General features: G+C 33.3%; 1 protein-coding gene and 1 non-coding gene across 3 annotated transcripts in view; both read right to left on the bottom strand.

The window, feature by feature from the left end:
* The window catches only part of MON2 (MON2 regulator of endosome-to-Golgi trafficking), a 129272-nt gene that overhangs the window by 83135 nt on the left and 19705 nt on the right, over positions 1–26432 (bottom strand). For both annotated transcript variants that reach the window (XM_090273546.1, XM_090273547.1), the window contains exons 3-8: positions 22777–22904; positions 21648–21779; positions 18391–18520; positions 15651–15748; positions 14737–14862; positions 9722–9916 (exon numbers count right to left, since the gene is read on the bottom strand). In XM_090273546.1, coding sequence (XP_090129672.1) covers positions 9722–9916; positions 14737–14862; positions 15651–15748; positions 18391–18520; positions 21648–21779; positions 22777–22904 — 809 coding nt within the window. The remainder of the gene's footprint in view (positions 1–9721; positions 9917–14736; positions 14863–15650; positions 15749–18390; positions 18521–21647; positions 21780–22776; positions 22905–26432) is intronic.
* On the bottom strand, positions 11068–11196 carry LOC150012058 (small nucleolar RNA SNORA30/SNORA37 family). The gene has a single exon (XR_016511015.1). It is a non-coding gene; the product is annotated as a small nucleolar RNA SNORA30/SNORA37 family (small nucleolar RNA).

The following is a 26432-nucleotide window of genomic DNA, read 5'->3' as shown; positions in this document are numbered from 1 at the left end:
ATTGGCAAATATGTTTTCCCATATGGTTGGTTTCCTTTTCATCTTGCTGATATTTTCTTTTGATGAGCAGAAACTTTTTAGTTTGATGTAGTCCCATTTGTTTATTTTTTCCTTTATTTCTCTTGCTTTAGGAGATGTATCCATGAAGACACTGTTACGTGTGATATCTGAAATTTTCCTGCCTATGTTTTCCTCTAGGACTTTTATGGTATCACGGCTTACATTTAAGTCTTTAATCCATCTTGAGTTTATTCTCGTGTGTGGTGTAAGTTGGTGGTCTAGTTTCATTTTCTTGCACGTCCCTGTCCAGTTCTCCCAGCACCATTTGTTAAAGAGGCTCTTCTCACTCCATTTTATGTTCCTTCCTCCTTTATCAAAGATTAGTTGACCATAGAGGCCTGGGTTTATTTCTGGGCTTTCAATTCTGTTCCACTGATCTATATGTCTGTTATTATGCTAGTACCAGACTGTTTTGATCACAGTGGCTTTGTAGTATTGTTTGATGTCTGGTATCGTGATTCCTCCTGCTGTGTTCTTCTGTTTCAAGATTGCTTTTGCTATTCGGGGTCTTTTTTGGTTCCATACGAATTTTTGGAGGATTTGTTCTAGGTCAGTGAAATATGTCATTAGTATTTTAATAGGGATTGCGTTGAATTTGTAAATTGCTTTGGGTAGTATGGCCATTTTGATGATGTTGATTCTTCCCATCCAAGAACATGGTATTTGCCTCCATTTATTTGTATCTTCCTTAATTTCTTTCTTCAATGTTGCATAATTTTCAGTGTACAGGTCTTTTATCTCTTTGGTTAAGTTTATTCCTAGGTACTTTATTTTTCTTGTTGCTATAGTAAATGGTATTTTCTTTTTTGCTTCTGTCTCTGATATTTTATTGTTGGTGTACAGAAGTGCCTTAGATTTCTGTATATTTATTTTGTACCCTGCTATTTTGCCAAATTCACTTATTAGGTCGAGTAGTCTTTTAGTGGAGTTTATAGGGTTTTCTAGGTATACTATCATATCGTCTGCAAACAGTGAGTTTTACTTCTTCTTTCCCAATTTGGATGCTTTTTATTTCTTTGTCTTGTCTGATTGCTGTGGCTAGGATTTCCAACACTATGTTGAATAGAAGTGGGGAGAGTGGACAGCCTTGTCTAGTTCCTGATTTTAGGGGCAATGCTTTCAGTTTTTGTCCATTGAGTATGATGTTGGCTTCAGGCTTCTCATATATAGCCTTAATGATGTTAAGGTATGCTCCCTCTATTCCCATTTTGCTGAGTGTTTTCAACATAAATGGGTGTTGTGCTTTATCAAATGCTTTTTATGCATCTATAGATATGATCATGTGATTTTTGTCTTTCATTTTGTTTAGGTGATGTATTATATTTATTGATTTGCGAATATTAAACCATCCTTGCATCCCTGGGATGAATCCCACTTGATCATGGTGTATGATCTTTTTGATGTATTGTTGGATCCTGTTTGCCAAAATTTTATTGAGGATTTTAGCATCTATGTTCATCAGTGATATTGGCCTGTAGTTTTCTTTCTTTGCTGTGTCTTGACCTGGTTTTGGGATTAGGGTAATACTGGCTTCATAGAAAGAGTTTGGGATTTTTCCCTCTTCTTGGATTTTTTGGAATAGTTTGAGGAGGGTAGGAGTTAGTTCTTCCCTAAATGTTTTGTAAAATTCACCTGTGAAGCCATCCGGTCCAGGGCTTTTGTGTGGAGGGAGATTTTTGATTACTGTTTCAATTTCCTTCTTTGTTATTGGTGTGTTGAGACTTTTTACTTCTTCTTGATTCAGTTTTGGAAGGTTATATGTTTCTAGAAATCTGTCCATTTCTACTAGGTTGTCAAATTTCTTGCCATATAGTTGTTTGTAGTAATTTCTTATAATTGTTTGTATTTCTGAGGTATCAGTCGTGATTTCTCCTCTTTCATTTCTGATTTTGTTTATTTGGGTCTTCTCTCTTTTTTTCTTGATTAGACTGGCTAGAGGCTTGTCAATTTTGTTTATTTTTTCAAAGAACCAGCTCCTAGTTTTGTTGACTTTTTGGATTGTTCGTTTAGTTTCTATGTCGTTTAATTCTGCTTTGATCTTGATGATTTCCTCTCTTCTTGTTGCCCTAGGCTTTGTTTGTTGTTGCTGTTCTAGTTCTTGTAGCTTTATGGTTAGGTGTTTTATTTGAGATTCTTCTAGTCTTTTCAGATATGCCTGTATTGCTATGAACTTCCCTCTTAGGACTGCTTTTGCTGTGTCCCATAGGTTTTGGGCTGTTGTGTGTTCATTGTCATTAGTTTCTAGAAATTTCTTGATTTCCTCTTTGATGTCATTGTTAACCCATTCATTATTTAAGAGCGTGTTATTCATTCTCCATGAGTTTGGGTGTCTTTGATTTTTTTCCCTGAGGTTGATTTTTAGTTTCAAGGCATCGTGGTTCTACTTTTCATAATACATGAATGGTTATCTTCTGGATAGACTTCGTACTGTGGGGCAAGAAATTTGGGGAGTATAGTAGCCCTCAGAATTTTAGCCCGAAGTATTAGCAGTTGGCAATTTTTAAAAAGATTTTATTTATTTTTAGAGAGGGGAAGGCAGGAGGAAGAAAGGGAGAGAAACATCAATGCGCAAGTGATCGGTTGCCTCCCATAGGCCCCCACTTGGGGACCTGGCCTGAAACCCAGGCATGTGCCCTGACTAGGAATCAAACCAGCGACCTTTCAGTTCATAGTCCAGGGCTCAATCCACTGAGTCACACCGGCCAAGGCAGCAACTGGTAATTTTTAATGCTTTTTCATATTTTGAACTGGATGCTTAAAAGTAGGACATAATCATGAGGATACAAAAGGAGAGAAAATTATAACCAACTTTATCCTTAGACTGCTATAACTGGGGAAGTCATAAAGCAGAGGTTTGTCACTGTCCTAAACATGATGTAGTTGACAAGCACTAGATCAGAAGTCAGATGGCTCAGCTTCTTTAAACACCAACTCTGGATGACAACAAGCTAGGTAACCTTTTGTAAATGACCTACACCTTCCTGAGAAATAAAACAAGAAAAATATACTCTAAAACAAAGTGGCATCCCAATACAGAATGCATTATTATTTTTTTGAAATGAAATGACCCTATTTTAGTAAAGAACTCTAAAAGAAAGACTCATGCTAGTGATTCACTAGGCAACAGTTATACCTATGGAAGAGTTTTAACATCAGTAGGTCTTTCAAATTGTCCTATATCTGCTTTGGAGTGGAAGTAAAATATAAACATGGTGATATAATTGAAGGCTCATCAATAAGGTTTCCGGCCAGAAAACAAAGGTTCTCAGAATCATCAAGTATATCATAACCAAAGAAATTACTGTTATAAAACTTGCCTTAGAGTGTGTATCATCTCCTATGACAGAGTGACTCTAATACAAATCAAATAGTCACTCAATTTATACTATAGCCACTAAAATATTGTGATTTGGATAAAAGAAAAAAACCTCTCTCCTATGGTCTGTAACATTGTTCTCCGTTCCTCCTTGCCAAGTATGAAACTCTGATCAGTGAACTAGTGTTAAGGACACCGAATTGTTCTCCAGGGCATCAATGAAAGGAACCTATTTTGAAACTGTTAAGCCTTTCCCCCAAGAGGGTGCAGTCATAGGGAAACAGGTATCAAGATTAGTACCTATGACTTAAGTCCAATTGTGTCATGAAGATACTTCATGAACTCAATTATATATTAGCATGAAGGGTGATGAATATTTCTGAATTCCTATAATCCTTTGGTACTGGGTAAAAGTCAAGAAATAACAGATACTTAAGATGAATCAAAGTCATTCTGGTGGAAATACTAATAGATGTCTAATAGGAAATCACGTATATAACTGTTGGTTTATGAGATGTTGAAGAAAGTCAGGTAGAATATTTAAATGCAGAAGTCATGGAATTGGTGATAACATCCTCTGTTAGAGAAATGTATGTGATGTAGAAAATTAGGTTGGACAAGTCAATTTAGTCCCTTTTTTTCCTTTCTAAAAGCAGTAAGTCAAAGTCAGAGAAGAGATACACTAGACACTTGTAATTATGTTCCATAAATCCCTTAAATATATTTTCCTTAAGAAGATATCTGGGCAGGAACCCTAAGTGATTCATAGGGCAGAGACGCATCTAGCTCAGATGTTAGGGGAAAGAATATAGTATACTTGTTGTTATATCTGTACCTAAATGACTGGGGCATTCTAAATTCCTCTAGTCAGTCTCTATATGTTAAAGATACTAACTTTTGAAGATTATTTATCTTCACCCCTGAGCTACTTGACAGAACAAGATACGCTGATTCTTTAGTGCAGTGGTTCTCACATGAAAAAGAGAACAAGCTGTCTAGTGTCTCTTTTTATAAGGGAACTACTCCCATCATGACGGCCCTACTCTCATGACCTGATATAAACCAAATTATCTCCCAAAGATCCCATCTCCAAATACCATCATATTGGAGGGGGCACAACTCAGCACCAAGTTTTATAAAAATAAAAGATAATATGGCAATTCTTGGTTTGGGAACAGAAACAAAATGTGAATTCTGCAATTGTTATGATGAAGATGTAAACATGATGCATTATTGCTGAGAACAGAAGAGTTGGTTGCCATGACTTGACTAGTGGATATGAAAAGGAAAAGGAGACCCTGGTAGGGTGGCTCAGTTGAGTGGAGTGTCATCACGTGCACCAAAATGGTGTGGGTTCGATTCCCAGTCAGGGTACATACCTAGGTTGTGGGTTATACCCAATTGTGGGGTGTAAGGGAGGCAACCACTCAATGTTTCTCTTGCTCTCTTTTTCTCCCCACCCCCCTCTCTAAAATAAACAAACATATACTCAGGTAAGAATTTTTTTTTAAAAAAGGAAAAGGAGGAATGTCTTCTCTTCCTATAGCCTTATGTTAATTAGTTAAAACAGGATTTTAGTGAAGTGGAAGTTGCCTTCCTAAGACAACTCTGATATTTAGGAAATAAGTAGGGAAGTGACATGCGTAGGCAATAACGTCTCTTAGTTTTTGTTTATCTGGGGAAGTCTTAATTTCACCTTCAATTTTAGAGGAAAATTTTGCTAGATTTAATATTCTTAATTGATTCCTCCCCCCCACCCCCCGCCTGCCTCCCACCCAGTACTTTGAATGTGTCATCCTATTCCCTTCTGGCTGAAAAGATTTCTGCTGAGAAATCAGATTAGTATCTTCTGAGAGCTCCCTGCACTTGAAGAATTGCTTTTCTCTTGCTGCTTTAAAGATTCTTTGCAACTTTTGACACTTGATTATTATGTGCCTTAGTATAGACCTCTTTGGATTAATCCTAGTTTGAATTTTTTAAGCTTCATGAATTTGTATGTCTGTCTCTTTCTTCAAATTTGAGATGTTTTCAGCCATTACTTCAAATAGGCTCTCTGCCCCTTTCTCTCCTTGTCTCCCATAATGCATTGTGAAATTATAGGAAATTACATATATAGAGATCTCTGCCCTAGACAGAACTCGTAAACCCTTTTATATAGGGTTCTAATGTTTTAGTTACTGACACAGATCTCCTAAAATACTTGTAATTTTCTATGTGATAGGAGCACTTGGCAGAGCTCCTAAGTCCCTTGGACTTTCCTGGATAATAGAAGCATCTTTTGTTCTAATGAGGTAACTCTTGGTAGAAGCCAGGATAGCGGGTGGTTACCAGAGAGACCAAGCCATGATTAGAAGATTGGTACTTTCAGGCCTAACCTCCAATTCTCTGGAGAAGGGAGATGTGTGGACATTGAGTTAATCGATGCCTCCATGATGAAATCTCCATAAAAATCCCAAGAGTAATGAAGTTTGGGGAATTTCCAGGTTGGCAAATATATCAACATGTTAGGAGGGTGGCACAGTCCAACTTCATGAGGACAGAAGCTTCTGCTCTCAGGATCCTTTCAGACTACACCCTATGTATCTCATTTGCCTAGTCATCAGTATCCTTTAAACTATCCTTTGAAATAAATCAGCAATACAGGTCCTCTCCCCACCCAACTCCACTATTCAAGGTAGAATATTACTAAGAAAACATTCGTAAGCCAAAATGTCATAAAGAGTATCCCCTACTTATCAATAGTTTGAATTATAGCACTTTGCTTTTACAAAAAACCACATTAGTATGGCAAAGATCCTTTATAGAATTCTTTCAGTTAAGAAAACCAGGCACTAATGTAGCTGTCTCAGAAAAGTGAAATGGCTTAACACAAACTTTCAGAAAGTAGGGGGACATCTCTAGTAAGTAAAATATTTTCCTAGGTTCTGTGAGGCACTCTACCCATTATTTAAACCAAAGAGGGTATCATGGGACCCTCCCATTTGTAGCCAAGTTAGAAGTTGTGGGTTACCTGGTTACCCACTTTATGGAATTGAAATGTAGGATACCCAGCTGTCAGAGAATTGGTAAGTGTAGGGGGAAAAAATCCCGAAATCTGGTGTCAGAGGTATTGTACGAATAGAACACAGTTCTTTTCCTAGACATGTGTATATTGGTCTGCTTGTCAGCGTCCCAGAAGTTCCTCAGGGTCTTGTAATTCTTTTTTCTTTTTGCTCCTCTGACTTGACAATTTCAAATGGCCTGTCTTTAAGCCTGCCAATTCTTTCTTCTGCTTGATTCAGTCTACTATTGATCCCATCTGGTAAACTTGTACAACCATTATTGTATTCTTAAATTTCAGAATTTTTTTGGTTCTTTTTTTACAGTTTCTATGACTTTGTTAATATTTTCATTTTGTTCATATACAATTTTCCTGATTTCATTTCACTGTCTGTGTTCTCTTTTAGCTCATTAAGCCTCTTTATGATAGTTATTTTAAATTCATTGTCAGATACCTAATGGAGCTCCCTTTCTTTAGGGTCAGTTTCTGAAGATTTATTTTGTTCCTTTGATTGGGCCATGTTTTTCATTTGTATGACATATTTTTTGTTTAAATTTGAACATCTGAAAATACAGCCAACTCTGTTACTCTTTATGGATTAGTTTTATACAGAAAAGATCTTCACCAATCAATCTAGCTACAGGTTTTGGGATCCTCTCAAACCTTTTCTGCTGATGTGTCTCCTCTGGGCTTGTAAGTGTAATTGCAGAGCTGCAGAGGTTTGCCTGTTTGTATTCAGGAGCTCCCCTGGTGTATGTCTGGAGTTCTGCAGTCTCTGGCACCACAGCAAGCCTTAGGGCTTGACTTTGTTTTCAGCAGGCCCCTAGGCATCCAAGGGGACTGCCACCTCTCCTGTTGGTGCTCCAAGGGTCAAATGAAACAAACACCAGTCCTTTGGGTAGTACCCCAAAACGTCAGAATGCTGCTTATACATTTCATCCTTATTTCCCACCAGAAGAAGTCATAAGTTGGGAGTTTTCTCTTGATTATGCCTGTGTTGTGCTGTGCTGTGCTGTGCTGTGCTGTACCAGGAGTGGGATGAGGAACAGCAGGTAAGTGCAATGGGCTGTCTTACCCACTATAATAAACCTCTTCTTGTCCTTGCACTTGCCTGGGGTGCTGTAATCTCTCAACTGGTCTCTTAAGTTCTCACAAACACAATCTGGTCTATATATTGCTGTTAAGTCAGTGTCTTCATGGGAAACAAATCCTATTCCACCCTCTTGCTGATGTTACTCTGGTTTACAGTTTTTAAAAGTTTCTTTGTGGATTGAAACACACTATAAATATATATAATGCAGAAAATATAACATCTGACAGGTAAAAGCTTTTAATCTTTGGAGAAAGTAAGCTACTTTTCATTTATTTTCAGCAATTCCAAATGAACTTTAAAAGTTTCTAAGAGTTAATCAATGTAAAGACTCACAGAATTTCCCCTCTATTAAAAAAAACAAACTTATTTTTTCAGTTACAGTTTATATTCAATATTATTTTATATTAGTTTCAGGTGTACAGCATAGTGGTTAGATAATCATATACTTTATAAACTGGTCCCCTGATCTCAACTACCCACCGGGCACCACACATAGTTATTAGAATGTTATCAATTAATTCCCTACACTGTACTTTACATCTCTGTGACTATTTTGCTACTACCAATTTGCAGTTCTTAATCACTTCACCTTTTTTACCAAGCCCTCTATCCCCCTCTCCCTTCTGGCAACTATAAGTGTGTTTTCTGTATCTATGAGTCTGTTTCTATTTTATTTTGTTCTTTAGATTACACATATAAGTGAAATCACATGTCTGACTTCCTTCACTTAGCACAATACTTTTTAGGTCCATCCATGCTGTCACAAATGGTAAGCTTTCATCCCTTTTTATGGCCAAGTAATATTCCATTATATACATATATGTACCACCACTTTTTTAACCACTCCTCTATTCATGGGCACTTGGGTTGCTTCCATATTTTGGTTACTGTAAATAACACTGCAATGAACATAGGGATACCTATATTTTTTCCAATTTGTGTTTTGGGTTTCTTCTTCTTTCCATTTTAAGTGTATATAATTGGACAACAAAGTCTTGGTTTTTCAATTCAATATAATTATTGGAAATTATATCTAATACCTTATATCTAATACCTTACATGTTGCAGGGAATACTGATTGTAATTTTTAAAAACTTAATCCTTAGAGAAAGATGGAGCAATGAGCTAATTAAGTTCATAAACTTATGTACCTATAGTTCATTTACATATTAATTTTGGTATAGCAAAAATGTCCAAGCCAACAATTATGAGTACACTAAAAGACTCTTAAACCCTTGGCACCAAACCCTGATATCTTATAGTGTCCCTAAAGAGCAACACATTCTAAAATGATCTGATTTTCTACAGATATTTCTAAACAATACATTACATACATCAATGTGAATTATAGATATATCCTGTTGCCAGAAATAATAAAAAACTACAAGTGCTTATAAAGATTATTTCTGAATTCATCAGTGGATTTGGAATATGAAAAGAAAATCTATAACAATATATCATAAATATAGAAAAATCTTTATTTTAAAAAGCTCTCCTTAGAATTTAGTATAAAAACTATCTACACTATCCATTAGCTTGCAATGTTGTTGCTTATCTCTAACATTTAGTACACTGACTGCTCTCAGGTGATAAACCAATTATTTTTGTAAATTAAAATGAAAAATATAAAAGCTAAAAAATTATACATGCTGAATCTGACTTAACATAACATTTAAAAATATATAATACACCATTTTCTCTGACAAATATTGTTTAAATGTTTAAGACTAAGCCATTACATTCATACAACTATGATCAGAAATATCACAACAAATTCTGCATCCATAAATGTATGCAAAATAGATATAATATTAAACTGGAAGTCAAAATTGATGGCTAATCCTAGAGTTCACCAAATCTTTGACTTCTTAATTTGTTTATATATATAGACATATATATACACATATGTATGTAAATGAAAGCAGAATAAATTTAAGATACTATAACTTAAATTCCATCAAATTATCTGCCTTCAGATAAAGGCCATGACTCTCCTTAATGTACATTAAAAATATAATATAAACATACTGATAGAAAGATTTAAGAAAGGGCAAAATGAACCTTTATAGTATCTAGGGGAATACCTATAGGTACTCATAAAAGTCTGCTTAACTAAAGTCAAAAAGTTAAATACACTATATAACAGATCATCTTCTAAAAAGAGCACCGTCTGCAATTATACACAAAAATACATATGAAAATTAGCACTTACCAAAAGACTGTAAAATTGCTTAATCAGAACAGATACAACTCTCAGCAAACGCATGCAGATAGGAAAATATGGTTTCTCTACTGGTGCTGGAGAAGATGAAGTGTTGGAACCTTGTCTGAACTTTATGTTTGGAGAAAAGAGCTTTATCACAAGAGGACATACTCTTTCTTTTAAGAGGAAGCTAAATTCTTGATGCTGTTTGCAAAATTTTTTAAAAAAGGAGAAAAAAGCAATTAACTTAGTTTGTACTTAATGCTCAAACAGTCTCACTAGTAAGTAAAACTTCTTATTTGTATAAACAATTTAGTTTTATTATACGTTTATTATTTTTTTACTGTTTACAAACAATTCTGAAATCAGCACTGCTTTTTGAAAGTGTAAAAGCAAAATGATAATCAATATTTCAATAGTTTTTATTTTTAAGAATCTAAATTAAAAACAAACGTAATGATTTTGGATTTAGTGATGCTTGTTGCTAGGAATTTTAATTTTAGCAGGACACAAATGATTACAAACATAAAGAGCAGCAGAAGAAAACAGGTTACACAAACTCAAACAGCTAAAGCTTTTAAAATAGGCAGTTGAGGAGAGAAACCTCAATTAATAAAGTAAATATTGAAAGTTATACAATTTATTGATTCTTTGGTGCAAAAATAATTACACTCATGCATGGATGTATTAATTAAAATAACACTTTATTCTACTTAAGACTGCTTAAACAGAACACAATAAGCTGATAAAAAATACAATTTTTTTAAAATCTAAAAAAATCTTGCTAAGAATTCTTACATTTTACTTATAGTCATGGTACCTTAAGCAGAAAAACCTCCCTTAACCTGTTGATTCCCCATGTTAGTCCCATTTTCCTGACAATATAAGGCCCAATCAACATTTAATGTCTAACCTCAATTGCACATTATATTGTTTTAATCATTCAAATGTTGCTGAAGCTAAGAACAAAGACGTAATCGTAAATATCATACAATCTAATCCTTTAATCTTACCACAAAAAAATAAATAAATAAAAGAAACAATAAGGCACAGAGCAGAATCACAAAATTTTTTGCTCAGAATCACAAAATTTTTAATGTATTTAAAAAGATAAAATTTATTCAAGGAAAACAAGAGTGAAAAATCAGACTCATTTGAGAAAAAATATCTGGATAAAAAGATAAAAGGCCTTGTATATATGTATTTTTTTCCTATAGGAAAGAAAGAGACCACATACATTATTTTCACTAGCCCCAGGCTTTTCAAAGAAAATTTCACAGAAAAAATGGCGGTAACAGCAATAAGAGAACATGTAAAATGGCACAGATCAGTTTTTCATGAAGGCTTTACTTCTCCCCTGCACCACTGAGCGACAGCTGCCACTGGCACAGCCCCGGTGCAAGGGTGCAACCCAGGGTTTTCTTTCAGCACCAGCTACCAAGTCCTGGCCCCACTGCCTGGGAGAGGACCTGTGAAAGTGCTATAAAGCCTTGTCTAATTTTACTTCCTGGAGATAAGTTAGTCATTTTTAATTCCAAATTAATTCCTTCCAGACATTTACATTCATACAGATAGTTTCTTTGACTGCGACAATGAAGGGCATAATTTAGGTCATTTTCTTACTTTACTAAATAATATTATGTGTTGGCTAATTTATGAGTCTCTTAGATGCACTCATGTTCTTAGTCTCTTTTAAATTCTTATCTTTTTATGCCTAACTATTTAACATTGAGATTCCCCAGAGCTCCAGAGTAGCAGGCCCTGGTTTCCTAGTCTATGCTATCAACATGAATAATCTTATTCACTCCCACGTCTTCAATTAACTACTATAAGCCAGTGATGTTTAAATTTACAATATGACCTTACTTCTGAGCTCAATAATCAGAAGTTCAACTAACATTTTGCAGTACCTCATTTTGAGGTATCTGAGTGTGTTTAAAACTGAATAATCTATGCTTTGTAATAAAAATTTTACCCAGAGTATTCCATCTTAGCAAGCATTTCACTGCTCAAGCCAGAAAGCTAGAAGTCATCTTTACTCATAAAGTATAGTAAGTTACGTAATTCTCTTATTTAATTTTGAAGAGGTCAAAAACTGGCTTTTTCCTCATCTACTACAACATTTCATTGAATTATTCAGCAATTTACTGGCTTACTGCTTAATAAGTACCAAAAACTGTGCTAAGGAAAGGCGTTCAGGGTTAAGTTCGATTTTGTCCCTGCCCTTATTGAGTTTATTTTCTAGAAACAGATCCTTTTCCAGGGTCACTGCTCTAGAGTATTCTGTTGCTATTCTACCTATTTCTCCCAGCTAACTATCTTCATCCTTCAGATGTTTGATTCATCACCAACTCTCCACCAGGTTTGGTACCAATGTTACTCATTCCCATAGCACTTTTTATACTCTTCCTTCACAGCTTTCATCACATCTTACCATTCAGTTAATATTTTTCTCTAAATTAGACTTGTAAGCACCCACAGAGCCAGAATTTTATCTGTCTCATCTAACTTCTGTATCCTTGGCACCAAACACAGAGACCAACATATTCTAAGTATTTGGTAAATTCTGGTTGAATTGAATAAATGATGTGTGAAAGAAAATATATATTTATCTCTCAATAAAAACTTTACAGGAGTAAATTCTAGGATCTTACACATAATAATTCTTACACAGAGTAAGACATTTGTGGGCTCAATAAATCTGAAATGTGAAACATCTTTTCAAATCTTTAAAAACCAGAAAACACAATCCCAAGTATAGAAATTTCTAATTCATTTACCAACTCATTCATTCATTCACATATTTATCAAAGACCAGCCATATGCCAGGCACTGTTATAGGCATCTGTACAACAGTGAACTAAGTCCTTGCGTCATGGAGCTTACTTTCCTATAGAAAAACAGAGAAATTATCTAATGTACAAATATGTATATGTCAGGAGGTAATAAGTGCTCAAAAAAAAAAAAAAAACAGTGAAAAAGATGAGGATACTGGCATGAATAAAAGGTTGTCATTTTATACAAATGTGTTGGGGAAGAATTGATAATATGACCATTGTGTAAAGACCTCGAAAAAGTAAGAGAACAAGCCATATGGGAGTAAACAATTACAGACCCAGAATACGGCAAAAACATAAGGGGAGAAATAAAAGCTACACCAAGTCAAATATAAAAAGCCACAGGGAACAAACAATGAAGGGAAGGAAGCCAGGGTTCAAATCAATGATTTGAAACATAAGGAAGAAATAAACATTCAACCAGAACAAAAGGAAGAAACAAGAATTCCAAAAAAATGCAGGGAGTATAATAAGTCTCTGGGGAATCTCCAAAGGGGTCAACATCCAAATCATAGAAATGCCAGAAGGGAAAGAGGAAAAGCAAGAAAATGAAAACTGATCTGAAAAAATAATGAAAGAAAACTTCCTTAATTTGGCAAAGGAAATAGACATACATGTCCAGGAAGCACAGAAAGTCCCAAACAAGTTGGACCCATAGAGGACCACACCAAGACAAATCATAATTAAAATGCCAAAGGTTAAAGATAGAGAATCTTAAAAGCAGCAAGAGAAAGGCAGAGTTACCTACAAAGGAATTCCCATGAGACTATCAGTTGATTTCTCAAAAGATGCTTTGCAGGCAAGGAATATTCAAAGATGAAAAGCAAGGATCCACGACCTAGATTACTCTATCTAGCAAAGCTATTATTAGAATGGAAGGGCAGATAAAGTGCTTCCCAGACAAGGTAAAGCTAAAAGAATCCATCATCAAGCCATAATTATAGGAAATGTTAAAGGGACACATTTAAGAAAAAGAAGATCAAAACAATGAACATTAAAATGACAACAAACTCACAACTATCAACAACTGAATCTAAAAAACCAAAAAAACAAAACAAAAAATACTAAGCAAACAACCAGAATAGGAACAGATTCATAGATATGGAGATCATTTGGAGGGTTATCAGCTGGGAGGGAGCAGGGGGAGAAAGGGGTAAAGGTACAGGGATTAAGAAGAATAATTGGTAGGTACAAAATAGACAGGAGGATGTTAAGAATAGTGTAGGAAATGAAGAAGCCAAAGAACTTACATGCATGACCCATGCACATGAACTAAGGGGGGGAGGGGTGTTGCTGGAGGGAAGTTGTACCAGGTGGGGGTAGGCAAAGGGGGGAAAAGTGGGACAACTGTAATAGCATAATCAATAGAATATTCTTTAAAAAATACAAATGACTTAGGGAGGCAGCATGTCAGGAAAAGAAGGTATATTAGTAGTTGAAAGTATAAATTTCAGTTCAAGATCTGCTATTAACTAAGAAACCCTATGTAAATAACTGAATTAATTTTGGACTTTTAGCTTCTAACAAACAAAATAAAAAGTGTAAATTCTTTCTTACTGTTTCCCCTATTATATTTCTGTTTTGAAATATTTTTATTGTATGTTAAATTTATTAATCATTGACTACATTTTTTTTCCATATAAATTATCTAAAATGACATATCTAAACATGTAAAAATCCATAAAAATTTCTATCGGTTTTAAATATTATAGAGTATCACACTCCTTCATACACTCATTGACTGAAAAATGTCTTACAGATAGTCTCTAGGATTCCAACTAATGTTAAAATTTCAAGATGCTAGGGCACTACAAAAATGTAAGACACACTAAATTACTTTAAGTCTAAAGTTGATGGTCATAATTCTTTGCAGCTTTTTTTTTTTAGGATTTTACACCAGGTTTATTGAAGGAAAGGAGGAAAGGGGTTAGACGTAAGAGGGAAACTCCTGGACCAACTCGAGGGCCTGTTGGAGCAAGGAAGAGGGGAGGGGAGAAGAAGGGGGAACAGAAAAGAAAGGGGGAGAGGAAGGGGGAGAAGAGACTCCCAGTCCACCTCGAGGGCCCGTAGGAGTCCCCTCTCTTTGCATCTTTTAACGTGGAAAAAAAATACATGTTGTTTTCTTAAAAAATATCTATGAAAAGGATTAAAGATTAATTTTGTTGCACGATATTACAAGTGACTTACTTGTAAAAAGACTTGTGGAAAATCATTCAGGACTGACTCAAGTAATTCAAGGCCAAATGTTCGAGTCATTTCTGTCATGCCTACTAGCCAGTAAGGGGCATCAGCATTAACCAACTGACAAAGGTCCTGGAAAAATAAGTCAAACAATAAATAATAAATAAATAAAACATTCAAATGCTATAATAAAAGATGCTTTCCAAAATCCATAGTTCATAAAAATTTTTTAAATTCTTTCTTCTTACACAGTTGTTTTTACTCTTTAGAAACTTAGCATTGGTAATTCAAATTTTGACAGACTGTATAGTTGATTATATAAGTAAAATTTTAAAGCATCACATAACTGTCAACAATAGAGCACAAAGATAAAGAAATCATATAACTATCAACAATATAGAGTACACAGATAAATGAATCATAACTATCGACAATATAGAGTACAAAGATAAATGGTTAATCTAATGTTCACTTAATGAAAATCCACGTAATGTAACCTTTTGATCAAAATTAATGAAATTTTCAGTACAGATCAATTTTATTTTACTTAAAAGATTTATTCATGACAAGTCATGTAAAAATCAGGTAACTGTATATCAAATTATATTAAGTAGACCATTTGTTAAATTTTCCTATTAAAGAAACTATTTTATATGACTAGTCATCCTCAATTTACCTATTTTCTAGTTGTATATTTAATTCATTTTATTTCCTTAAAGTAAAATGTAACATTTCGTTATGTTAATTAGCTATAAATGCTCTTTAATGTTTTAGAACTTTTTTAAATACTACTTTTGACACTTTAAAATTTGACAATTTTAACTGACATTAAAAAAAATTAATCAGACATATAAAATTCCAAAATAAAAAATTCAAAAATATATTCTATAATAAAAAATTATTTTTATTAACTGAAATACCTGGAAAAGCATATATGCATCTTTAGCACAAGGTCTGAGGGTACTGACAGATCTTCTGTTACTATTTGCTTGGACCAGTACTGGTTGTTCTATAATATCTGCAATCAAAATAAGATAGATTTTAGGATTTTATAATAACCTTTAATAAATCAAAGACTGCATACTATTTCAAAGGTATGTTTAAAATAGAGTTGTAAACTTTAATTAAAAGTTCAGAACTATGCATCCAAATGAAAAAAAAAAGGTAATCTATTTTTATATAGAATGCCATAAAAATCACTGTTCACTGCCTTACATTCATTTTAGTAAGTTTAGTATCTTTATCCATACATTTGATTTTCTCAGTCTCCTATTATCCAGTCCCTTTATTTCATATATTTAAAATTCACATGATCTTTGAATGTGCCTTTAAATATCAAACATATAAAATTTTACCACCATAGTTAATTCCTATATCATCTTACCATCTTCTAGAGAATTAACTGCTTTATCTGCCACAATTACTATGTCAGTTTTAGCTATTAACTAGCTAAGAGTCGGTTTGCTTTCCAACTCAGCATTTCTTTGAATACTAATAAAATATCATTCACTGTACATTAAGACAAGTTTTGAATAATTGTTGACTAAATGACTACTTAAAAGTATGTTCTACCTTATTAGAAAGTATTAAATGAGACATTCATCTTTAGTGACACACAGCTAAAACTACCAATCTAGGAATTCCATCAAGGTTATGAATATATAAGACTGTGGTTCTCAACCTTCCTAATGTCGCGACCCTTTAATACAGTTCCTCTTGTTGTGGTGACCCCCAACCATAACTAAAGCATAGTGATTAATCACAAAAACAATATGTATTATATATGTGTTTTCCGATGGTCTTAGGCGACCCCCGTGAAAGGGTCGTTCGACCGCCAAAGGGGTCACGACCCACAGGTGAGAACCACTGATATAAGACATTCACACTGAAGAACTGCCCTGTTCATCGTGCTTTTAAATCACCCAGACAAGGGAGGATCTCCTTATATAGCAGTCAAAATCAATGAAGCTAAAGATTTACTAGAAGGTCAAGCTGAAAAATGAAGTAAATGATGAATTTTAAAGTTCTTAGTTATGTGTACAAGTACCAGCTTTTTATAAAATGTCCCAAAGCTACACATTTTAAAAATGATTTAGTACAAACTAAGTCAAAGCCTTGTGTAAGTTTAAGTTTGAGGATTTTAAATCAAATTATAGAATATTTGGAGCTTACTGCTCAACAATTATGGGTAAATACATACCATTTGAATAGAAATATTGTTCATTACTCATTTACCAAGGCAAAGTGAACATGAAGGTCTCTACTCTCAAGGAACCCCAATCTTAATGGGAGACTGATAAACTGGTAATTAAACTACAATGTGATAAATACTACGATGGAATTAGTATAGGTTGTTATAGAAGACTCATCTCGTTGAGAAGAAAGGTTTTAAAGGTACAGAGAGCTTGGAACTGTGAATTTAGCCACAACTTTGACCTAAAAAAATTGATGTAGATATGTATATGTCACTTGACAGAATTTGGATTTCATATATTAAAAACTTGATTTAAAAAAAAACTGTCCTGTTCAATCTTGCAAGTTTAATTTCCTAATATTTCGCTGCTAACATTCTAACTGTATTTTTCAGAGTAAAAATGCAAAAAAAATATCAATATACCAATGTCAGTGGAAATATTCTAATAAACCAACAAATTCAGAATGCCTGAAACTAAGTGTGAAAAAAATCTGACCAATGGTTAATTTTAGAAAAAGTGATTATTAGAATAGGCAGTGTTACCAATACTTACTAGTACTGCCATTTTTACCACTATTAACAAAGAGCAATAAAATGAAATACTACATGATATCAAGAGTTTAAGAAAAAAAAATATATAAAGGGAAAGTAGTTTAATCTTCTGTTTTCTGACTGTATAAAGCAGAAAAATTGCTCATGATGGTTACACCTTATGATCTTTTCCACTAACCATAAAAAACTTGCTTTTCATCTGATAATGAAAAAAACTTTTCTATAGTTATCAAATTACAAAAACTGTAATAAAGTTTATCTGTCAGTTCTTTGAAAGGACATTAAGAAATTTTTTAAATTACAAAAAAGTGATAAAATCACAATAAAGATATGTGATGAAAATAGAAAAAGATTAATCTTTACATTATATAAATTTGCCTTATAAATACATATTAATAGGCAGAGATAAAGATTCACATGAGGGAAGCCCACTTTTGTGATTTACACTAAAAAAATAATTTGAATTGAAAAACATATATATAAGAAGACACTAAAACAATACTAATATGTCAAAGTCAATGTAATTATACACTAGGAACCTAGTTCATTAAATTACAGAATAACAAAAACAATAAGAATAATATAAAAATATGTATAATGTAATGTTTAGCTAAAAAGACAGATGATGCTATGTTTGGTATAAAATGTGAATTTATCTTTATTATGAAATAATGCATATATTAGAACTATAAATGAAAATAAAGAGTTGACTTCTAGGGTGATAAAATTGTGAGAGATGTACTTTTTGAATTTCCATTATCAATATAATAAGGTTGCTAAAATAAATATTTTTTTTAAGTATTCTCATTTTTAGGTAGTCTAAGTTCACAGGAAAAAAGCTACAAATCAATAAAGAGAAATCATGGATATAAAAATCAGCCACTGTCAAGAGAAAACAACTATTGTCACTTTACCTCTGTGTCGTTCATCTTCAGCAACCATCCTCTCGAAAACAACAGTAACAACTTGTCGCACTGTAGCAGCAGCTGTATTATTGGTAATATTATCTTTTGTGAAGTGTAGTCGAAAACAGAGAACAATTGCCTAAAAAAAATGACTACTATATTTTATCTGATGCAATTCAAAATTAAATAATTTATGTTCAGCTGTCTCAATCACAAATGCTAAAAGTCCTACCCTTTCATACAATAAAACTACAAAAATCCTTCTATTTTGAAATAATTCAAACTTAATAAATATAGAGTCACATAAGATTACATGAAATACACCTTCTACAATTTGGTTCTTTTAACATGTATACAATAGTGTATTTTGCAAATAACAAGTACTCAAAGTCTCTTATATCACAAAATCACCTGGTGAAACACTATATAAATTTGTTAAGCATATAAATTATCACTTTTAAAAGCAGTCATTCTTCTTAAAGTCAACTTTATTAAAGTGTAATTTATACACAAAAAACTGTATCTCTTCTAAAGTTTATATTTGATAAGTTGTTTATCTATATCCACAATTGAGATATGAGAAATTTCCATCACCCTGAAAGTTTCCTTGAATTTTTCTATCATCCATTTTTATTTCTTTTACAGACCATTTTTACCTCTGCCTTTGGGCCCAGACAACCCACCCATCTGCTTTTCTCACTATAGATCAGATGGCATTTTCTACAAATAGAATCATTCAATATGTACTCTTGTGTGTATGGTTTATTTCACTTGTAATGCTTGTGACAGTCATCTACATTGTTCTTTGTATCAGTAGTTTGTACTTTTTATTCGAGTAATATTCCACGGTGTGGATTTATTCATTCTTGCTTATCCATTCACCTGCTGGTGGACATATGAGATGTTTCCAGTTTATGGCCATTGTAAATAAAGCTGTTATGAACCTTCATATGTAAGTCTCTATGAAGACATGTGTTTCTTTACCTTGGTTAAATAAATACCTAGAAGTGAAATGGCTGAATCATATGGTAGGTATAGATTAAATTTTTAAAGAAACATCTAGTTTTCCAAAGTGGCTTTATAATTTTATATTCCCTCTAGCAGTATTTGTGAATTCAGAATTATTCTATACCCTCAACACTTGATATGGTCAATCTTTTTAAATTGTAGCTGTTCTAATGGATGTGTAATGATATCTCCTTATGGTTTTAATTTGCTTTTCCCTGATACATATTGATGCTGAACCGATTTCCATCTATTCAGTAGCCATTTAAAAATCTTATATTGTGAAAGGGTTGACCTACCGCTTTGTGGGACAATGCCCAGTCAACTGAGCCACACTGGCTGGGGCCTATTTCCCATATACAGTTATTCTGTTTTATCCTTTTTATTTTCTAGCTTTTTAATAAATTAATTTTGGCAAGGGAACTTAAAAAAAATCTTATATTGTGAAATGTCTGTTGAAATCATTTTTCCATTTTTACTGGGTGGTCTACAAATGAGTTGTAAGAATTTTTTATAGACTCTAGATAAAACTCTCTTGTCAGATATTTTAAAATGTTTTACTCCATTGTGTGGCTTCTTTTATGATTCATGGATTTTCTGCCCTACCTAAGATATGTCTGTCTACCCATGGTATAGTTTCTCCTATGTATTCTCCTAGAAGTTTCACAGTTTTAAAAGAAACATTTTTGAAGAAAAACATGATAGTTTAAATTATATACCTGTTATATTACTTAGATTAAAAGCTTTTAAGGAAACAAATAGCCTTTATACCACTATCACTCTTTAAATTTCAAATGTACAGAAGCTTTCATATTACTCAACTTTGAATACAAAGTTTCTTTATACTTCGTATTTTATTCTAAAATATTAATTTCCAACTTAACCAACATTCTAAAATTAATCTTATATTTCTTTATAAAACTATAATAAGTTCTTATTGCTTTGGTAGGTCAAATAATCTTTTATAAAAAGTTTTAAAATGTTATATATATCTCAGAACAGTAATTTGACAGTCAGAAACTAAAAGGAACTACATACAACAAAATTATATACACAGTGGGGCAAAAGAAGGTCTACAGTTATTCATATGGCAAATAATACAATAATTAATAAATAATAATACAAAAATAAACTGTTTCACATACAACTATAAACCTTTTACCCAACCCTTTAAAAATACATAAAATATTTTATAAAGCAGGTATAAGCTTAAAAGAATAAGCTATTTACAATTAAATCAAATTTCATTATGACCTAAGAACATCAAAAAATAACTAGAAAAGATATAACTAGAGATAGTATATACAGCCTAATCTGACAGTATACTTTTCTACTTGATAAGCCATCCACCCTTAAAGGCATGCTAATTATAATAAAACTATTAGAAGTCCAACAAATCCCTTAAACAATAAACCATTAAACTGTTCTTTATATTACTTTGTACTTTCTGTTCTTTAGAAATATTTAATAAATTTTAAAACCTATTTAAAGAGTGAAACAAATAATAGACTAGCAATTATATATTCCAAAGAGGGTGGGAGTAGTAAGAAATGAGAAATACCTATCATACATGCAGTGTTATCTAGCATAAATGCCAAAGGATACTTTTCCAGTTACTTAATAAACACGTTTAAATTACCTGGCTTACATATCATATACATGTGAAATTATTTTTAAAAGGGGGTAAGGGAGCCCTGACCGATGTGGCACTGTTCCACAAAGCGAAGGGTCGCCAATCTGATTCCCAGTTGAGACACATGCCTGGGTGGCAGGTTTGGGTCCTGGTCCGGGTGTGTGCAAGACACAACCAATCAGTGTCTCTCTCCCTCTCTTTCTCCCTCTCTTCCCCTCTCTCTAAAAATAAATAAATTATGTTTTTTTTTTAAAGGAGGCAAGGGGAAAGGGAGAGCTATCAGAAGGAATACCCAAGGCAGTGGTGGAGAACACTGACAACTCAATACACATTTTTTCCATTACTTTCCTCGTTCTCTATTCCTATTCCTCTGCTACTCTTCTTTTTCATTTTCTATTTATAACCAACCCTGTCATCTACACCCAAAGGGCTTTGCTTCATCACCCTAATGTGATTTCAATTCTAATCTGAGGAAAATAAAGCACTGATGGTTTTTAACCTGCAATATCCTTTATCACAATAACTACAGAGAAGTTGCCTTTGGTTCAAATCAGGATTTTCTCTATCAGCCAGCTTGTTCGAATACTGTCTCAAAGCATTTAGGAATTTTGTCAAACAGGTTTCCTACCTTAGAGAGGGCCTCATCATGAACTACTGTATTGGTTGTTAAAAGAACAAGAACTGTTTGAAGTAGCTTAAGTTCTTCAAGACTATTTTCCATTAGCTGCCAAAGCATGTTAATTATATTTCCAGCTGCACTCTGTAAAAGAATTATTTTAATTATTGCTAACAAATAAAATATAAGTGCTTAAGTCCCTAATTAGGAAAGGTATACAAATGTTACCTTACCTGGAGATAATTTCTTGATCACAGTAACAAAGCCCATGTTTCTAGATATACAGATCCAAACACATGTCTCTCAACTAATTTGAGACAACCAAATAAATTTCTTCTCAAAAAATGACTTTCTTTAAAATATACCATTTGAATATTTGCAAATAACAGCATGCAATTCTGAAATACCTAGTTAAAATCAAAGCTCATGTCTACAACAATATTTCATTTGGACATGAATATGGACATATGCAAATTACCTATGTACCTGCTACAGCTTATTTTTATTTTATCTATAATATGTTATAGAAAAAGCAAAATGCAACTTAAATTAACAACATATTTATTATCTCAATTAAATATGACATTGCTTGGAATGCTATACTAAAGGTAAAAGAATTTATTTACCACTTCTATTCAAGTACCTTATAAAGTATGAGGTTAAGGTTAAAAGCACTACATTTAAAAACAGAATGTAGATTCATAGTGATGAAATGTCTTCCCTTGTTTTACAATCATAAGATAAGATACAAACAATATACTTAATTAATGAACAGCAAATGTCACTGCAGATAATCTAGGAAACAGTCATGATTTTCCTTCCTACCTTTAAAAAAATTTATGCCTTACATTCTTTGCAATTATATTGAAAATCTGCTTGCTTCCAAAATTATCATCTACATCACTGAACTGTAACTATTTATATTTTAAATGATTTGAAAAAAATGCATTTCATTTTTTTATTCATGAGTGCTTAATAATGAAATAATTTGCTAATCCTTTAAAATTAAGCCACATCCTTCAAGCATATTGCTAGTCATAAAATTGTTTTACATTAAATATCAGGTATATTTCATTCTCCCCTTATGAACACTCCAGATAAGATTCTTAGGTGCATAGTTCAGATAAAATCTTCACATTACCTCAGACACAACTTCATGTGACATGAGTCTCTGAATGGCGGCCAAACATAGCTGAGTGATCTTCGGTTCTTTGGTTCCACAACCCATTAGAAAAGGCTGAACAACCTCTGAGCTGTTCTCCTTCAATGCTTTATTTAGAACACATATAAAAAAATTATTAAATCTAATTCATAAATAGCAATACATTTTTATATTATTACAACCAGTAATGACAATTAAAAAAACACTTTATGTAAAATATACCAAAATAAAAATCAAATATAAGAGTTCAAATATTTCAAATAGATGATACAAACTCCGTATCTAAACTACACCTCTTAACTACAACTTGGCCATGCCTTTCTCCTGGCACTCTATCCTTTGGTTCTTCTTCTGCTATATTCTTTAAAGTCAACTTCTCAGAAGTTCTATGCTGCCTCAGAGAAGCATACTATTTCTTCGACATTGCAGAAGGGAAAACATGAATAAAAGTTCCTATTATATAGCAGAAAAAGTAATTTAAAATAGTATACACATCATCCCACCACACTTCTGAATGTTCCCCATAATATTTTACATGCCTTGAATTTACACAGCCCTAATTTCTTCTTTAAGAAATAAGCTCATTAAAAACAGTAACACTGCTCCTCTTATTAATGAAACATTAAGTTAATTGGATGCACATGCTGTAATTCCAAATCTTAAAATTTAACTCCTTCTACCAAGCCCATTTCTTCAGAAGTTTTAAAGTGGCAATAAAAATCTAAAAGGTTAGAAAAATGCATGAACTGAATTATATAGTTACTGTAGACAGATAGCATTGGCCAAGATAGTGCAGGGGGAGGTTCTTACACTGAGCACACCAAAGGCTAGAAAAATTAATGGATAGGGCCTGAGCATACCTGAAGCTAGCAGGATGTTGAATAGAGAAAAAAAAGCCTTTCCCTCCCTACCCCTATAAGAACTGTGGACTTGAACAGGACTATGAGGTGGATTTTGAGATGGGAATCCACCATTCTCCCTGGCTGGCAACTGAATAAACCTCTTTCATTTTGCACCAGCACCTGTCTCTGGAATTTCGTTTTTGCTGCCACAGGCAGCCGAAACCACTTTTGTTTAGTTTGACTATAATTAAATGTATAAAATAAAATTAAATAAATACACACTGAATGGCTACACAAAGATGAATAAGACAAGTCTGTTGTCCTTGGGGAATTTGAAAAATAATATGGAATTCTGAATCAAGAGCACATTAAACTTACGTATTTGGCATATGCTTTCAATTATTTTTTGAAGTTAAGACTTCTGATAAAGACAAACCAATCTGAGTTTTAACAAGTTTTTCAAAAGAACTTGTGAGAAAGTCATCCAGAATTACCATTTAAAAGTATAAAACCAATGGTAACATTAATTTTATCATTAAACCCCTAGCTTTCTTTTCCCAAGCCTCCCTTTATGGTATGGTAAATAAAGACTACAATTTCTTACACCATGCTCTGTAAAGTCCCTCCATATGCCAGCATAACTTAGTGAGTCAGAACAGCTAAAAGATGGCAAATATGACTTCCAAAGAACAGTTCTCAAAAGGGCTTCCTTGCCTTATTTCATTGCTTTCTGGTGCATAAAGGTTTTGATTCAAATAAGGAGACATAAATTTTCCTTAAGAATGTTTCAAAACTATATGAGATATTAAAAGATGACAATAAAGCTCTAAAGCATTAAATATCCTGCTATATTCAATCTTGCCAAAATCACTGTACTATGAGGCTACCCCTAACTCTGCTGAACATTTTTGATCATTAAACGTTGTTCAGGTAAATAAAAGTTTTCAATAGTAACAAGTTCCGTTTACACTTTTTATGATGTTAACATGTGTTTCTCATTTGAGTGCCACAATAATGAAATAGTGTTTATAAGGGTATGACTTGGCCTAACCAACAAAGAAGTATGTGATACAGTCAGAATTCGAAAATATGTCTTCTAACTCCTGGTTCACTATTTTCTCCACAACATTTTGTTGCCACTCTCTAAAGTAAACAGCACTTGATACAAATGAAAGTAACACAGAGTTAAAAGTATCTAAAAAGAAACAATGATGTGCACTCTAAAGATATCTGCATTAAGTCTTCAGATAAATGAAGGAAAGGGATCCTGGTAATGACAATGATTTTAAGACACATCCATAATACCAATACCACAAGAAAGAAGATCAGCGCCAATTACACTATGATACAAAGCTTACTAATCACTTACAATTTTCCTTTCAATTTCATCCTTAAAGGCCAGGGGTCCCCAACCTCTAGGCACCGACCAAAACAGGTCCATGGCCCGTTGGGAAGGGGGCTGCACAGGAGGTGAGCCGAAGGCAAGTGAGTGAAACTTCCCTGGCATTACCGCCTGAGCTCCGCCTCCTCCCTCCACCCCCACCCCCTCTACATGGAAAAATTGTCTTCCACAAACTGGTCCCTGGCGCCAAAAACGTTGCCGACCACTGCTCTAGTCTATCAAGAGCATTAGAGATGCCTCATTTCATGAAAGAGTACGTTACAACTGCCTCTAAGATCTTCTAAACCAATAACACCCATGTTTTAATGCTGGTGCTATTTTTGCTTATCATAAGACATTAACAGAAAGATAACATTTTAAATAGCAAACTTATGTGGTATCAACAATACGGTTAATAGGTATGCTGATATGAACAACTATAAACAAGTTCACACATCCACTGACAAAAACTACTACAACACTACCTGGCCCACAGTGATTCTTAGATGCCATCAATTGTATAATGCATATCAATTTGGGGAATATTAAAATGTGAAAACTATGTATCTCCGAATGAGTGAAATAAGGTGAGTTATAATGAAATGTTATATACATGTCAGCCACAGTTATCCAGGTCTATCAAGCTGAGATAAACTTAAGATAGTAATAAAAATGATTTTTAAAACCTGTATTTTAATGTAATTCAAGGATCACACAGCAATCTCTAATCTCCTTCCCACTTTTTTCCTCCCAGTTTATGAGAATACAATGACCAAAAGGGAAGTTTCTGTTACACAGAATAAATGATCAACAAAAAGATAAGCAAATCTATTGATCTATTCTGCCTTTTGAAGTATAGTGTGAAAAACAAATCCTCCATAACCAGATCACAATGCAGTTAAAATAAAAATCATCATAAAAATTTTAAAAACTACGTTTTTCTTCTTTCAAAAGTGATAGCTGTTCTAAGAAGCAGAAATTAATTTTACTCTTCTATATAAGTGCTCTCTCCTTTTGTATACAATAATTTTAATGACATATTATTGAATATTTAAACGTAGTTTTATATAAAAACCTTATGGGTTTAGACTCTAGAAATCACAGGGGAGAAAAGGCTGTATAGCAATATAAAGGTATGTATCTTGTTTAAAACATTGTTTTTAACATTCCAGGAAAAAAAGAAAAGCTCAACTCTTTTTAATCGAAATTCTCTATTTAAATTTCCATTAAAATATAAAAATAGCTTTTGGAGGTTAAAAGTTTTTTTTCTACTGAAGTCCCTTAATAAGCATAACTCCTTTAATAAAATAACACTAGGTGTTTGATAAATTTTATTTCCATATTTTATAACTGTGAGATTAAATGATGCACTTGCACACACCTGGAAGAGGTCCAGCAGGTCCCCATATCCT

The sequence above is a fragment of the Furipterus horrens genome, unplaced genomic scaffold, assembly GCF_987537825.1.
Source record: "Furipterus horrens unplaced genomic scaffold, mFurHor1.1.pri manual_scaffold_4, whole genome shotgun sequence".
Lineage (NCBI taxonomy): Eukaryota > Metazoa > Chordata > Mammalia > Chiroptera > Furipteridae > Furipterus > Furipterus horrens.
This window is presented reverse-complemented; position numbering and strand designations above follow the sequence as displayed.